Raw genomic sequence first — 16,278 nt, 5'->3', positions numbered from 1 at the left:
AGAATTTAAATAGTTAATTGCGCTTTTAAAAAATATATTTTTATTGATTTTAGAGAGGAAGGGAGAGGGATAGAGAGATAGAAACATCAATGATAAGAATCATTGATCGGCTGCCTCCTGCACGCGCCCCCCCACCCCCCCCTGCCACTGGGGATCGAGCCCACAGCCCAGGCATGTGCCCTTGGCTGGAATCAAATCTGGGACCCTTCAGTCTGCAGGCTGATGCTCTATCCACTGAGCCAAATCGGCTAGGGCTAATTGCGCTTTATGTCTTACTAGTAGCCCTGTGCACAAATCCGTACACCAGTAGCTTGCTGTCGCCCTTCAGTAGGTCTCCGCCCTCCTGTAGCTCCCCCCACCCCCCCATACCCCCACCCTCCTTTATAGCTTGCTGCCCTGCTCTGTCCTGTAGCTCTCGGCTGCCCACCCGCTTGTAGCCAGTAGCTCTCTGCCCACTGCCCGCCTTCCTGTAGCTCCCTCCACGCCGCCCCCCCCCGCATCCCCCCATAGCTTGCTGCCCTGCCCCCTCCTGTAGCTCTCCGTTGCCGGCTTGTAGCTCGCTGCCCCACCCTCCTGCTGATCCGTGATCCAGTCGTTACACGGTCGGTCGTTACACTTCACGACGTAACGACCGTTTGCATATTACATCTTTATTATATAGGATAGTAGAAGTTGCATCCTGACTTGTTATCTGCCAATCAGATGCTTCCCTTAGTTCTCTGCACTCTTTACTGCAGCATCCTCTCAAATTCAGGCCTGTTACAAATCCCAGCAAAGACAAGTCATTAGTCATCTTGCCAAAAACTCTTAAATGCAATTATGCAAACAATGCTCAAATCCCACTACAACAAATGTCAATACAATGAAGAAGCTCTCCAAAATATATTCTTCCAAACTTGGGTCAATCTTAGCCTAAGTCTTGGTAGGTTAACTAGGAATTACAATGTATTACAATATGCAGCTCCCAACATGACCTAGAATGTACTATAGCCAAAAAGTTTTAAATTGAATTCATCAAACCTTTAGATCTAACTTTCAGTTTACAGGTAATACCAGAGATAGAGCAGCGATTTTCAACTGGTGCCTAAGAATTTTTAAAGCATGCAATACCTGACTATTTAGTCAGGGGCACTGACCTATTTTCCCTTAGATTGTTAAATAAAAGAATGACAACAGCCAACACAACAATAGCCATCAGTGTGAATGAATCAAAATTATACCTATTTATTTTGTCAGATCTGCCAAAATATATTTTTTGGTGTGACGCAGAACTTTAGTAATTAGTTTATGTGTGCCATGTGATGAAAATGTTGAAAATAGCTGAGATGGAGGAATAAGGTAAGTGACACCACAAAGAAGCAAGTAGACAAATCCAGATGGTGGATAACCTGCAGGAAACTTGTCCTAGTTCTTCAATTAGTCAGTGTTATAGGTGAGGGGGTGTGGGGGGGGAAGGGGGGAATGGCAGCTAGCTTCAAAACTAATAAAAGGCTATAACAACCAGATGGAATTTGTGGTCCTGGGTTGGATTATGAGTTGGAAAAATACCATTCAAAAACATTAGGTCAACTGGGGATTTCTGAATACAGACTTGATTATTAGATGAAATTTTAAAATGTAGTGACATGGAAAGGTGGAGATAATGCTAATTAAAAAGAGATTATAGCCTTGGCTGGTATGGCTCTGTGGTTAGAGCATAGGCCTGCGGACCGAAGGGTCTCAGGTTCGATTCCCAGTCAAGGACACGTACCTGGGTTGCAGATTCCATCATGGGCCAGTTGGGGTGTGTGTGGGAGGCAACCAATGTAGCTCTCTCACAACGATGTTTTTCTCTCTCCTTTCTAAAAAAAAAAAATCAATGGAAAAAATATATACTGAGTGGCCAGATTATTATGATCACCCCATCAGTACTTCGTTGGGCCACCTTTTGCCTTCAATACTGCGGCGATACTTCTTGGCATTGACTCCACGAGATGTTGAAAGGTGATGCGAGGAATCTGACACCATGCCTGATAAATAGCACTGTCCAGTTCTGTGAGATTTGATGGTTGTGGAACCAGCTGCCTGACGGCTCCTTTAACTTTGTCCCACAAATGCTCAATTGGATTGAGATCTGGTGATTGTGGGGGCCACCTAAGCAAGGTAAAGTCTCCCTCATGTTCTTGAAACCACTTCTGCACAATACGAGCACCGTGGCATGGCGCATTGTCTTGTTGGAAGAAGCCATCTCCATTGGGATATGCCATCAACATGATAGGATGGACTTGATCAGCAATGATACTTAGGTATGTTGTACTATTCAGACGTTGTTCCACATGAATTACAGGGCACAAATCATGCCAGGAAAACATGCCCCAAACCATAACACTGCCCCCACCAGCTTGAAGGGTTCTACTCATGCATGTGGGGTGCATGCTTTCATGCTGTTTCCACCAAATTCTCACTCTGCCATCTACATGATGCAACTGGAAACGTGATTCATCGGACCACATGACTTTTTTCCAATGCTTGACTGTCCAATCCTTGTGTTCTTGTGCGAATTGGAGACGTTTTATCTTGGTAACTGCAGACAGCAAAGGTGTTCGAACAGGCCTTCGGCTTCCATATCCCATATGATGCAGTGTACGGCTAATTTGCCTACAAACGTCAGGTGGTCATAATAATCTGGCCACTCAGTGTATATCCTCAGGTGAGGATAAACATAAAAAGAGATGATAAAATAGCAGGTACAGGCCATGTTCCTGGCACCAAACTCTTCTTGGCTCAGGCTGGCCACACATCTCCTGCACTCGCTTGGCCACCATTCAGTAGCTGCTAGGAAGATGGTGCTTAGTGGAGAGCTAAGGCTTCCACGAGCACCTGAAGGAACTAGGAGTGGGAATGGCTCTGCGGAAAGCGGGTGCCACGGCCAAACCAGATGTTCATCACTTCTGATGGCGAAAACCTTAATAAGAACTGAGAACACATTGAAAATGACAGTTCTCCGATAACCTGGGAGAGAAGTTTTTTGTTTTTTTTTTTTTTTTAAATATATTTCATTGATATTTTTTTTACAGAGAGGAAGGGAGAGGGATAGAGAGCCAGAAACATCGATGAGAGAGAAACATCGACCAGCTGCCTCCCGCACACCCCCCACTGGGGATGTGCCCGCAACCAAGGTACATGCCCTTGACCGGAATCGAACCTGGGACCCTTCAGTCCGCAAGCCGACGCTCTATCCACTGAGCCAAACCGGTTTTGGCTGGGAGAGAAGTTTTGAAGAAACTACAGCTGATGGCGGAAAAACTCAGACTGTCTGCACCTTTATAAATGGCACATTGTTGTCATCCCAATACACCAAGGTTGCGGATTCAATTGCAGTCAGGGCATATACAAGAATCAACCAAGGAATGCATAAATAAGTGGAACATATCAATGTTTCTCTCTCTTTTTCTCTCTCCAAAATGCGTCATTGGTTCAACATCAGGAACGGAATGGGAAGAAAAGTACAATAACGAGAAGATTGGAAGGCAGGAAATTAGTGGTGGAATGTATCATAAACAATGTCACCTGTACGCGGATCTATGAAAAAGTAGAGTAAAAATTCCACCATCCTTCTGGACAAGAATTAGCTGTGAGGATAAACAAGCTCAGTTCAAGGAGCAAATCTCTCCAGGCTGTTTTGTTTTTCATCACTGTGTTCAGTTATCTTTATCACAAACATTTTACATACAACTATTTCTGAGTGCTGGTTTAATTAGGATCAACCCTTTGGTTAGTAAATAAATGTATTTATGCTAAAAAAAAAAAAGCAAGTACAATTTGCTTCCATTTTAATAAAAAGTATATTTATATGAAAAGAAAAAGATCTGGAACAGAGAAACCAAGATGGTGGCATAGGTGAACACCTAAACTGCTGCCTCGCACAACAATTTCAAAACTACAACTGAAAGACAAAATGGACATCATCCAGAACCACAGGAAGGCTGGCTGAGTGGAAATTCTACAACTAGAAGAAAAGAGGAAAGCTCACTGAGACTCAGAGGAGCTGCGGAAGGCAGAGGTACAGAGGCGCTCACGTGGAGAGGGCTGGCAACTGAGTACGCAGCTGGCTTTCTCAAGCAGGAGGGAGACAGAAGCTCCCAACTGCTCTGAACTCCAGTTCCGGGCAAGACTCTGGGGACCCAGACTCATATGGGAAGAAACTGGACTGTCTGGCAGCGGGCGGAACTCGAGGGCAGCTTTCTCTCAGAGGTGCTTGCAGCGATTACCACGGGACACTGAGAACCAGGGGCCTCTTAGGGCAGGGCTGATGGGAAGCCTGCCCTGAGATCCCACCCCACGAAGCCATTACTGATTGCTCCGCCCTGAGACTCCACCCCATCCAAGCTGAGCGCAGAGGCTTTTGCATGTGAATGGCCTGGTCCTTTGAATTCTAAACTTACCTAACAAACTGCAGCTGAGTCAGTGAGACCAAAAACATCCAAAAGAAGGCCCACAGTTCCGCAGCAGCTTGCATTGCTTCACAGCTGGGCCTCATCTGGGCACCTCCAAAACCCAAACATAGAAGAGGAATCTGCAGATCTCTCCGTAGCTCCTGCTGGGTGGCCTCAGGCAGAGGCTAAATTAGCACCTCCTTGGAGATCAAAGAGCCAGTGTACCCAGTGGTCAGAGTGGGACCATCCAGATTATAACTGCTCAGATCCATAAAGGACACACTCAGGGGGCAGACTCAGTGAGCACCAAAGCCCCACTGAAGCAAGTCTTGTCTCATAAGGGTTTCTCCGGCACAGAAGTTCTCCCAGCGTAGACACAGCTGATCCTCGCAGCCAATTGGCCTGGAGGTCAATTCCCGCCAGTGATACCAACAACAATCAAGGCTTAACTACAACAAGACTGTGCACACAGTCCACAAAGGGGTGCACCAAGAGTGTCCACCTCAGGTAACTGGGGAGGCTGGGCCCCCTATAAGACACCTAGCACACAAAGCCACTCTATCAACTCAGGGAAGCAGCCAAAATGCGGAGATAAAGAAACAGGTCACAAATGAAAGAAATGGAGGAAAGCAAACGACTGGATATAGAGTTCAAAACCACGGTTATAAGGTTTTTCAAGAATTTTCTAGAAAAGGCTGATAAATTTAATGAGACCCTCGAGGATATGAAAAAGGACCAACTAGAAATTAAGCATACACTGACTGAAATAAAAAATAATATACAGAGATCCAACAGCAGACTAGAGGATCGCAAGAATCAAATCAAAGATTTGAAATACAAAGAAGCAAAAACCACCCACCGGAAAAGCAAAAAGAAAAAAGAATCCAAAAATATGAAGATAGTGTAAGGAGCCTCTGGGACAACTTCAAGCGTACCAACATCAGAATTATGGGGGTGCCAGAACAAGAGAGAGAGCAAGATAATGAAAACCTATTTGAAGAAATAATGACAGAAAACTTCCCCCACCTGGTGAAAGAAATAGACTTACAAGTCCAGGAAGCGCACAGAACCCCAAACAAAAGGAATCCAAAGAGGACCACACCAAGACATATCATAATTAAAATGCCAAGAGCAAAAGACAAAGAGAGAATATTAAAAGCAGCAGGAGAAAAACAGTTAATTACCTACAAGGGAGTACCCATACGACTGTCAGCTGATTTCTCAACAGAAACTATGCAGGCCAGACGGGAGTGGCAAGAAATATTCAATGTGATGAATAGCAAGAACCTACAACCAAGATTACTCTACCCAGCAAAGCTATCATTCAGAATTGGAGGTCAGATAAAGAGCTTCACAGACAAGAAAAAGCTAAAGGAGTTCATCAACACCAAACCAGTATTATATGAAATGCTGAAAGGTATTTTTTAAGAAGAGGAGGAAGAAGAAAAAGGTAAAGATAAAAATTATGAACAACAAATACATATCTATCAACAAGTGAATCTAAAAATCAAGTGAATAAAAAATCTGATGAACAGAATAAACTGGTGAATATAATAGAATCAGGGGCATAAAAAGGGAGTGGACTAACAATCCTTGGGGGGAAAGTGGTGTGGGGGGTGCAGGAAGAGACTGGACAAAAATCATACACCTATGGATGAGGATAGTGGGGGGCGGGGTAAGGGCAGAGGGTGGGGTAGGAACTGGGTGGAGGGGAGCTATGGGGGGAAAAAAAGAGGAACAATTATAATAATCTGAACAATAAAGATCTATTTAAAAAAAAAGAAAAAGATCTGGAAAAATATACAATAAGATGTTATCAGTGGCAATTTTTAAGTGGTTAAATACAGTAATATCAAAAAATGTGCCCTGGCCAAGTAACTCAGTTGGTTGAAGCACATCCCATACACCAGGTTGATTCCTGGTCAGGCCACATACCTAGGTTACAGGTCTGATCCCCAGTCAGGGTGTGTGCAACTGATTGATGTTTCTCTCTCACATTGATGTTTCTCTCTCTCTCTTTCTCCCTCCCTCCTTCTCCCTTTCCCTCTCTCTAAAATCAATAAAAATATATCTATATTTTAAAAGTTTGCTTACTTGCATTTTCTAACTGCTTTGTAATAACAAAAGATTATTTTAATTTTAAAAATATTTCAGAAAGGAAAAAAATAAAATAAAGGGGAAAAAATCTCAGATAAACCTGTCATTTAAAGGAATGTTTTGGCCCTAGCTGATTTGGCTCAGTGATAGAGCATCAGCCTCCAGACTGGAGGGTCCCAGGTTGGATTCTGGTTCAGGACACATGCCCAGGTTGCAGGCTCAATCCCCAGTAGGGGATGTGCAGGAGGCAGCCAATCAATGATTCTCTCTCATCAGTGATGTTTCTCTCTCTCTCTCCTCCTCTCTGAAATCAATAAAAATATATTTAAAAAATAAAGGGATATTTTGGAAAGGGGGTAATTATCTCTTAATTTAACTATTTAATAAAAATGGATTTTCATAGGATGGGGTACATGCTGGACTGAAGCAGTGCCTTAAAGTTTGTTATATCAGCACCTAACCTATAATCACATATTTTCTCAAACAAAATATGCAATAATAAATGCCATGAGAGTAGAGTAAATGTTTATTTAGTTTTGTTTAAACATAAGGCAACTCCTGGATGTCAAGAACTCTGAGAGTACTCACCATTCCCATAAGCCCAGTCATCATTCATACGGTGGCGCACTTTCTGGTAAATGGCAGACATGGTTTTCATGTTGCTTTTCCTCCACTGGCGCCCCAGGTACTTGGTCTGTATTTTTAGCAGCTTCAGGACATAAAGTTGCAGCATGGCCTGTTTGACCTTGAGGGCCCGCTTTAAGATTGGAGCAGATTTAAACACCACCAGCATCTGCTCATTTAAAGAGGAATGAGAGTGAAGAAAGACAAATAAAAATATAAAGTTACTTGAAGTTTCCAACTCATAGACAAAGTAAGCTAAACCTGGCTGACCTGAGATTACCTGGGGGAGCTTTTGGAAATCTATAGTCCAGGATCCACTTAGATTTAGTCTTCAAGGAGGTCACTCCATTTATAGTTCACAATTAAAAGTTTTTGGAATCTGTCTCATTCTTTTTTGTTGTATAATGTCCTATATAATAAAGAGCTAATATGCAAATAGTCATCACGCCCTCATGCCATCACACCATAACGGCTTAGACACTCAACACTGGGGAGAGAGGAATGGGGACCAGCCAGGCTGCAGCCTGGGAGAGGGACAAGCCACCTGCTCCAGGGTCCTGGGTGCCAGCAGATGCGCCTGCGCCTCTGGCCCAGGAGAGGGACAAGCTGCCCGCCCCGCAGTCCTGGGTGCCAGCACAGGGATCGGGCCTAAACTGGTGGTTGGACAGCCCCGAAGGCATCCGCGATTGGAGACCATGCAGGCTGGGCTGAGGGAACCCCACCTCTGTGCACGGACTTGGTGCACCGGGCCTCTAGTTCTATTATAAGGATACATCATAAGTTATTTAACCAGTAGGTCCTGTATTAATGAGCATTTAGGTTGTTTCCAATCTTTCATAATTACAAACAATGCCGCAATGAATAACCGTAGAGCTGCATCGTTTGGGATTTGTGACTATAACTCAAATAACAATGCTAACTTCCCTACCAGAGCTGCCCTGAGGGAGGATCCACATCCAGCTCTCTAAAAAGAAATGTAAATATTTCTCTCATATAGAATAAATGACCAGAATTAGGAAGGGCTAAATCTTTTTTCTTAAATATATTTTCACTAGAGGCCCGGTGCACAAAATTCGTGCACGGGGGAGGAGGGTGTCCCTCAGCCCAGCCTGCACCCTCTCCAATCTGGGACCCCTTGAGGGATGTCCGACTGCCTGTTTAGTCGGGCAGTCGGACATCCCTCTCACAATCCAGGACTGCTGGCTCCCAACTGCTCGCCTTCCTGCCTTCCTGATTGCCCCTAACCGCTTCTGCCTGCCAGCCTGATCACCCCCTAACCACTCCCCTGACAGCCTGGTCACCCCTAACTGCCCTCCCCTGCAGGCCTGGTCACCCCTAACTGCCCTCCCCTGCAGGCCTGGTCACCCCTAACTTCCCTCCCCTGCAGGCCTGGGTCCCTCCCAACTGCCCTCCCCTGCAGGCCTGGTCACCCCTAACTGCCCTCCCCTGCAGGCCTGGTCACCCCTAACTTCCCTCCCCTGCAGTCCTGGTCCCCCCCAACTGCTCTCCCCTGTAGGCCTGGGTCCCTCCCAACTGCCTTTCCCTGCAGGCCTGGTCCCCCCCAACTTCCCTCCTCTGCTGGCTTGGTCACCCACAACTGCCCTCCCTTGCAGGCCTGGTCCCTCCCAACTGCCCTCCCCTGCTGGCCATCTTGTGTCCACATGGGGGCAGCCATCTTGTGTGTTGGAGTGATGGTCAATCTGCATATTACTCTTTTATTAGATAGGATAGAGGCCTGGTGCATGGGTGGGGGCCAGCTGGTTTGCCCTGAAGGGTGTCCCAGATCAGGGTGGGGGTTCCCTTGGGGTGTGGGGTGGCCTGGGCGAGGGGCCTGTGGTGGTTTGCAGGCTGGCCACACCCCCTGGCAACCCAAGCAGAGGCCCTGGTATCTGGGGTTTATTTATCTTCTACAATTGAAACTTTGTAGCCTGGAGCAGAGCCAAGCCTTCTGCTTGCTTGGTGGCAGCAGCCATTTTTGGGGGGATTTATGTATCTTCTATAATTGAAACTTTGTAGCCTTAAGCGGAGGCCTGGGCTGGCCAGGGTGTGCGGAAAGCTTGGCTTCCTCCATCACTGTGGGCAACCCTAGCCTCCTGCTCTTTCCAGCTCCGTGGCTGCCGCCATTTCTATTTGGATTTATGTATCTTCTATCATTGAAACTTTGTAGCCTTGAGTGGAGGCCTAGGCCGGCAAGGGCAGGCGGAAAGCTTGGCTTCCTCCATTGCCGGGGAAACCCAAGCCTCCCTCCTGCTCTCTGTGGCTGTAGCCATCTTGGTTTGGTTTATTTGCATATTTGCTCCTAATTGGCTGGTGGGCATGGCTTGTGGGTGTAGCAGAGTGATGGTTAATTTGCATATTACTCTTTTATTAGATAGGATTGATTTCAGAGAAGGGAGAGATGGAAACATCAGTGATGAGAGAGAATCATTGATCGGCTGCCTCCTGCACATCCCCTACTGGGGATAGAGCCTGCAACCTGGGCATGTGCCCTGACCAGGAATAGAACCTCCTGGTTCATAGGTCGACACTCAACCACTGAGCCACACTGGCTGGGAAGGAGGGGCTAAAACTTACATAGCATTCAGTGTCTATCTATAGAGCTTACAAAGCAGGAAGTCCATATAAATTAACTGAAGATTTCAAAAACTCAGTGAGATGGACACCTCCATGATCAGAAGTCCCACTCACCATGGTTCTGGAATGCTTCCATTTGGTCAGTTTGTTGAGCAGTCTTAGAAGGTTGATGCAGGAAAAGAGGTTCCTCCAGCAGAACTGGTTGTTGTCTCCAGCTTCCTGTAATAAGGCATGCCCGTCATAATCTCAACACCCATAAGACTTTTATTTCCATAGATGCCTGGAAGTCACTGTTGGTCAATTTAGATGAGGCCTTCCATATAAAATGCTACCTCCTCACTATCCTGCTATTCACACACTGAGGCCAAAACATGTAATATCTTTCATCTGGTTAAAAACATGATACACGAACACAGGAACTTCATTCAAGCAAGCTTTCTTGTGTAGCTTTCTAATTTAGGATCAGCGAAGAGATGCTTTTTACCCCATACACTTTGCACTTATATAAGCTATGTTTGTAACTGCCAGGAGTTATTTTGTATATTTCAAAGTATGTTGGATGGGTCTGGTATTCATTGTGGTTGGATTTTTAAAATCAACCCCACCCTCCTTTATCAAACCATATTGCAGCAAACTGCTTAATTCTCCAGCATGGAAGAAAAAATGGCAGATGGTTAATGCTAACCAGGTGTTTCTCTTGTATGTTTCTTAATATCTTTTGAGCACCCAACAAGAAGTAACAGATGGATGTCAGATTAGAAACAGGTATATACTCATAGAAACATCATTCAGGGACAAAAATGGAGTCCTTATGGATTTGGAGGGCTATAAATATATACTGGTGATAGAAGCTATATAAATCAATGAGTACGCATGTGGCCAAACTAACATCTTGGAAATTCCTCATGTCTACGAAGTGATAACATAATGTAGGAGTAGGAGATTATAGATGTGAACTGCTGTCTGGTGAATGGGAAATTACCCCTCCTCTCCCAAATTGATTTGAAGCAAACAAATGTAATACATGTAATGTGGACTGAACATTGAAGATTTTTGAGTGTATTAGGCTCACCTAAGATATACATAAGACTACGGACAAAAAGTTTCAGGGAAGGGTCAATGGGGGTGAGAAGGGGATATATATAATACTTTCAACAATAAAGATTTAATAATAATAAAAAGTTTTAGGGAGCCCTGGCCAGTGTGGCTGTTGGTTGAGCATTGTTCTATGTACCCAAAGGTCCCCGGTTCCATTCCTGGTCAGGGTTCAAGCCTGGGTTGTAAGCTTGATCCCCAGTAGGGGACATGCAGGAGGCAATTGATCAATGTCTCTCTCTCACATCAATGTTTCTTTTTCTCTTTCCCTTTCCCTTCCTCTCTCTCTCTAAAATCAATTTTATTTATTTATTTATTTATTTATTTATTTATTTATTTATTTATTTAAATTTTATTGTTTAAAGTATTACACATAGTAGTACATATATCTCCTTTTTTTCCCCATTGACCTTCCCCCAGCCTCCCCTTCCCCCTGTCACATGCCCTCATCCCACCCCCCCAGTGTCTTGTGTCCATTGGTGTGCTTATATGCATGCATACAAGTCCTTCGGTTGATCTCTTTCCCCCACTCCCCAACACTCCCCAGCCTTCCCACTGTAATTTGACAGTCTGTTCAATGCTATACTGCCTCTGTATCTATCTTTTTGTTCATCAGGTTATAATGTTCTTTATTTTCCATAAATGAGTGAGATCATGTGGTATTTTTCTTTCATTGCCTGGCTTATTTCACTTAACATAATGCTCTCCATCTTCATCCATGCTGCTGCAAATGGTAAGAATTCCTTCTTTTTTATAGCAAGGTAGTATTCCATTGTGTAGATGTACCATAGTTTTCTAATCCACTCATCTGCTGATGGACATTTAGGCTGTTTCCAAATCTTAGCTATGGTGAATTGTGCTGCTATGAACACAGGGGTGCACATATCCTTTCTGATTGGTGTTTCTAGTTTCTTGGGATATATTCCTAGAAGTGGGATTACTGGGTCAAAAAAACCATTACTTAGCCCTAGCTGGTTTAGCTCAGTGGATAGAGCATCAGCCTGTGGACTGAAGTGTCCTGGGTTCAATTCTGGTCAAGGGCATATGCCCGGGTTGCAGGCTCAATCCCCAGTAGGCATGCAGGAGGCAGCTGTCCAATGATGATTGGCTGCCTCCTGCACGCCCCCCACTCAGGGCGGACTGAGGTTTGCTTGTTTTTTAAGTTTCAGGGGAACTTTTTAGAAATATTATTTAGAATAAATATTCTCCTTCCTGTATTAAATGTTCAATATTGTGTTTAGAATGAGTTCTGTAGAACCATCTTGTTTTCTTCTAAGGGAAATTTCCATAGGAGTTTCCAATCTAGTGTATCAGTTAGTCTGGCTTCCCCAAAACAGATCAGGTTCTACAGATGTTATATCTTGTGTAGCTAACAGAGGAGACAGACTTTTAAATGTTTATTTTTTAAAAAAATAAGCAGAGGAAACAAAAAAATATACAGGAGATGTAAATGTATCTGCACTGTATCCTGATTTCTTATATGGTAGCAGCATCAAAAGCCTTTCATTCCTTATACCCAAAGAATAATGTAGGAGTAGAGGTATGGTCTTAGAGAAGAAGCACTGGAGTAGGCACCAGGACATTTAGATTATGGTTTTGCTCTGGATGAATGGTCTTAGGCAGGTCATCTACCTGTTTCCTATCAGAACGTGAACTAGATAATCTTTAAGACCCTTTTAGCTCTGACCATTCAATAATTCTATGATTTACTTCAACTTTCTCCAGTTGAGTGAAAGTAAACTAATTGTGGCTGTCTTTTCTTCAGAGTTCAATCTTAAGAGTTCCAGGAAAGACATTCCAATTTTCTCCTAAAGCTGCCCAGGGTCTTGTCCTCCCTCCCTCCCTCCCTCCTCCCTTTCTCTCTCTCTCTTTTCTTTTTTCTTTTCCCCTTCCTTCCTTCCTTCCTTCCTTCCTTCCTTCCTTCCTTCCTTCCTTCCTTCCTTCCTCCCTCCCTCCCTCCCTCCCTCCCTCCCTCCCTCCCTCCCTCCCTCTCTCCCTCCCTTCCTTCTTACCTTACTTTAATATATCTTTATTGATTTCAGAGAGGAAGGGAGAGGGAGAAACAAACATCAATGATGAGAGAGAATCATTGATCGGCTTCCTCCTACAAGATCGGGGATCAAGTCCATAACCTGGGCTTATGCCCTGACCGGGAATTGAACCGTCACCTCCTGGTTCACAGCTCGACGCTGAACCATTGAGACTCGCAGCCAGGCCTCCTTTCTTTCTGATAATGCTTCCTGACATCTGTAAGTAACCCCACTTCTTACATCACCAGATGCTGCCTGGAGGGGGCACTGAAAGAGCCTCTCTTAAGGCACTACAAGGGCTGTGTTCTCAAAGATCCATCCTCAGACCAGCTGGATGAGCCAAGCCAAATAAAAACCCAGGCTTATGCCAATTATATGGATAATTAATTCAGATGATTGTGGAAAGAACAGTGTGTTTCTTCTTTTTTGTACTTTTTAAATTTGAAGATTTAAAAATCTAAATTTTATAAATTTAAGTGATATCTTTTTTCTTCTTTTTAGAAACTGACCACTAGAAGAGACTTAGTTGTTCTAGTCCAATTCTGTCATCCACAGAAGCAAAATCTGGGGAAGAGGCTTGCCCAAGGTCACATGATAAGTGTCTAGGCTTGAACCTAGATTTCCAGTAGTCACTGAATTTTAACCCTGTCATTATTTACTGTTCACCTACTGTTTGCACTTCTGGAATTCTAGACACACAAGGTGATTTCTGAGAGAAAAATCTGGTTTGATCCTCTGCTTTCTCAGCTTCTTAAAGACCTAATGGTAGAGAAACTCTTTCTTATGTCCTATAATAATTCTTAACTTCAAACAAGCAGAAGAAAATAGTTTCCAGGAAAGGGGAGCGGGGGGAGAGAGAGTGAGAGAGGTATTTTCTGTTTTAAAGGGCAGCATCTCACTGAGTTCGGCCAGTCTATGATCAGACTAAGCCTTTAAAGAAGTGCTGCTAAGTGTTAAATCTAATATATCTCAAACCTCAACAGTTTATTAAAGTTCTTAAGTGAGGATTATTATTTTCAAATTTAAAACCCAGCTCTTCACTGGGAAATAAAAATCATTATTTTCATTTGGTTGTTTTATAACAAACCTAGGAGAATTTTACAGCCCATGAAAGTTGATGCTCATCTAATGGTCCAACCTCTCTTGGTTTTATTGATGAAACTCCTGCAGCCTACAGAAAACTTCTCAAGCTAGAGTAATAGTGGCAAAGCCAGGTTTGTATACCTTTTCTGAACTACAAACTAGTCTATTTCTTTGCTTTGGGCTTCAGGTTTTCCATGCATTTACTTGAATCTATTTGCCAAAACATTTGCTTGGTTTTAATATTAATTGAAAATTCACAGTATAGCCATTTCTTCTTTTTTTTAAAAAATTCTCGCCCAAGAATATGTTTTAGAGAAAGGGAGAGAAACATCGATCAGTTGCCTCCTATATGAGCCCCAACTGGGGATCAAAACCACAACTAGATATGTGCCCTGACCGGGAATTGAACCCACAACATTGTGGTGTACAGGATGATGCTCCAACCAACTGAGCCACCCAGGCAGGGCCAGAATAGCCATTTTGATTCTTTTGATTCATTTTTTATTATGGTTCACATAACTGAAAATGATTATTTTGAGCTTAGATTTCCTTTTCTCACATCATTATAGAATAATTCCCTTGTCATATGGATTTCTGACAATTTAGTTACTGCTAGTATAAGGACCAAGATCTAGATATCCTAAAGGAGAGTCATAATTCTCAAGTGAAGTGAGGAGTAAGGAGGAAGGAGAGAAAAGAAAATTCTAAAACCACTTGGGGAGCTTTAGCAAACTACCTGTGCCCTGGGGAGGGACCTGGGCATGTGAGTTTGCAAAATCACCTCTGAGATTCTAATACCCTCTAACATCCATTATAGAAATGGTAAGAGGTAAATTGATAAAATGCTAAACCACATTTATCTATGGTCCTTCCTCTGTATAAACACCTCATAGAAATAGATACATATCTTACGATGAGTTCACATTTTATCTACGTTAGAAAAACAAGAGACATCATGGCTTTTAAATAGTGATGGTGAATGTCAGAACAAAGACTTTATTTAAGGAGGTCATAAATCATTAGTTAAATAACCCTGAAAGAAATACTGGAGAGCTTAATATTTGAACATAATGATTATATTCCAATAAAACAATAACTAAAATCTTCTGGGATATCCAGAAATGTCTGGATTAGAAAGTGATAAAAACTAAGTTTAATGAGGCTAGATGAAAGGATCAGATATGTAAATTAAAGTGATATGAACGTATTTTTATAGGTCTTTCTAAATATAAATCAAACTAAAATTTAAAGAATTTTGCAATGAACTACCTTTAAAAATTTCACTTGCCTAGATCTAAAAGGAAATGCCAAACATTTCTTTACAAATGGCTAGGTCATGCAAATTCTGACCCACTGCTTTGGTTCTACACAGCTATAAAGCTTTGGACATTACTACTCCACCTGTTTCCTCATCAGTAAAGGGTGGGATTGGGCAAGATGCTAAGAAACTTCTAACTCGGTCCTATTTGGCTTAGTGGACAGAGCGTCAGCCTGCGGACTGAAGGGTCTTGGGTTCAATTCCACTCAAGGGCATATGCCCGGGTTGCAGGCTCAATCCCCAGTAGGGGGCATGCAGGAGGCAGCCAATCAATGATTCTCTCTCATCATTGATGTTTTTATCTCTCTCTCCTTCTCGGAAGTAAATAAAAAATATATTTAAAAAAAAAGAAACTTCTAACTCTAATACTCAATGATTTCATAAATACAATGTTTTCTCATTCTTCCACCTTTAATCTATAGGGCTACTGGAGCATCCACATTGTTCCTCTGCATATGGCTTCTTAGTATACGATACTGCTGTTATTAAATCACATTCTCGGGGGAAAAACACGCATTTGGAACTCTGGGTTGGCTATGCAGCAGTGACAACTGATTTACACAGAATTTTACACATGTTTTGGCTCACATCTCTAAAATAGAAAAGGAAAGGAGGATGGGGTGCAATCTGCATGATTTTTCTTTTTTCTTTTTTTAAAAAATATATTTTATTGATATTTTTACAGAGAGGAATGGAGAGGGATAGAGAGCTAGAAACATCAATGAGAGAGAAACATCGATCAGCTGCCTCCTACACACCCCCCACTGGGGATGTGCCCGCAACCAAGGTACATGCCCTTGACCGGAATCAAATCCGGGACCCTTCAGTCCGCAGGCCGACGCTCTATCCACTGAGCCAAACCGGTTTTGGCTGCATGATTTTTCTTTAGGGCCAAAAGGCCCACAAAGAAAGCAGACGTACAGTGTTAGCCTCACTTCACCACACTCTAAAGCAGTGGTTTCTAAACTTTCTCTCAGTAAATACTTTTGTGTAGACTCCCAAATACATGTATGTTTACCTATACTGACTGCCCTCTCTAGCA

General features: G+C 43.2%; 1 protein-coding gene across 3 annotated transcripts in view; it reads right to left on the bottom strand.

Moving 5' to 3' along the window:
* The window catches only part of STRIP2 (striatin interacting protein 2), a 60,809-nt gene that overhangs the window by 2,866 nt on the left and 41,665 nt on the right, over nt 1–16,278 (bottom strand). For all 3 annotated transcript variants that reach the window (XM_080666307.1, XM_080666306.1, XM_080666305.1), the window contains 2 exons: nt 9,825–9,929; nt 7,101–7,305 (listed from right to left, as the gene is read on the bottom strand). In XM_080666307.1, coding sequence (XP_080522433.1) covers nt 7,101–7,305; nt 9,825–9,929 — 310 coding nt within the window. The remainder of the gene's footprint in view (nt 1–7,100; nt 7,306–9,824; nt 9,930–16,278) is intronic.

Source organism: Plecotus auritus (assembly GCF_963455305.1).
Source record: "Plecotus auritus genome assembly, chromosome: 4".
Classification (NCBI taxonomy): Eukaryota; Metazoa; Chordata; class Mammalia; order Chiroptera; family Vespertilionidae; genus Plecotus; species Plecotus auritus.
Note: the sequence above shows the minus strand (reverse complement) of the source record. Positions and strands in the feature narration are given on the sequence as shown.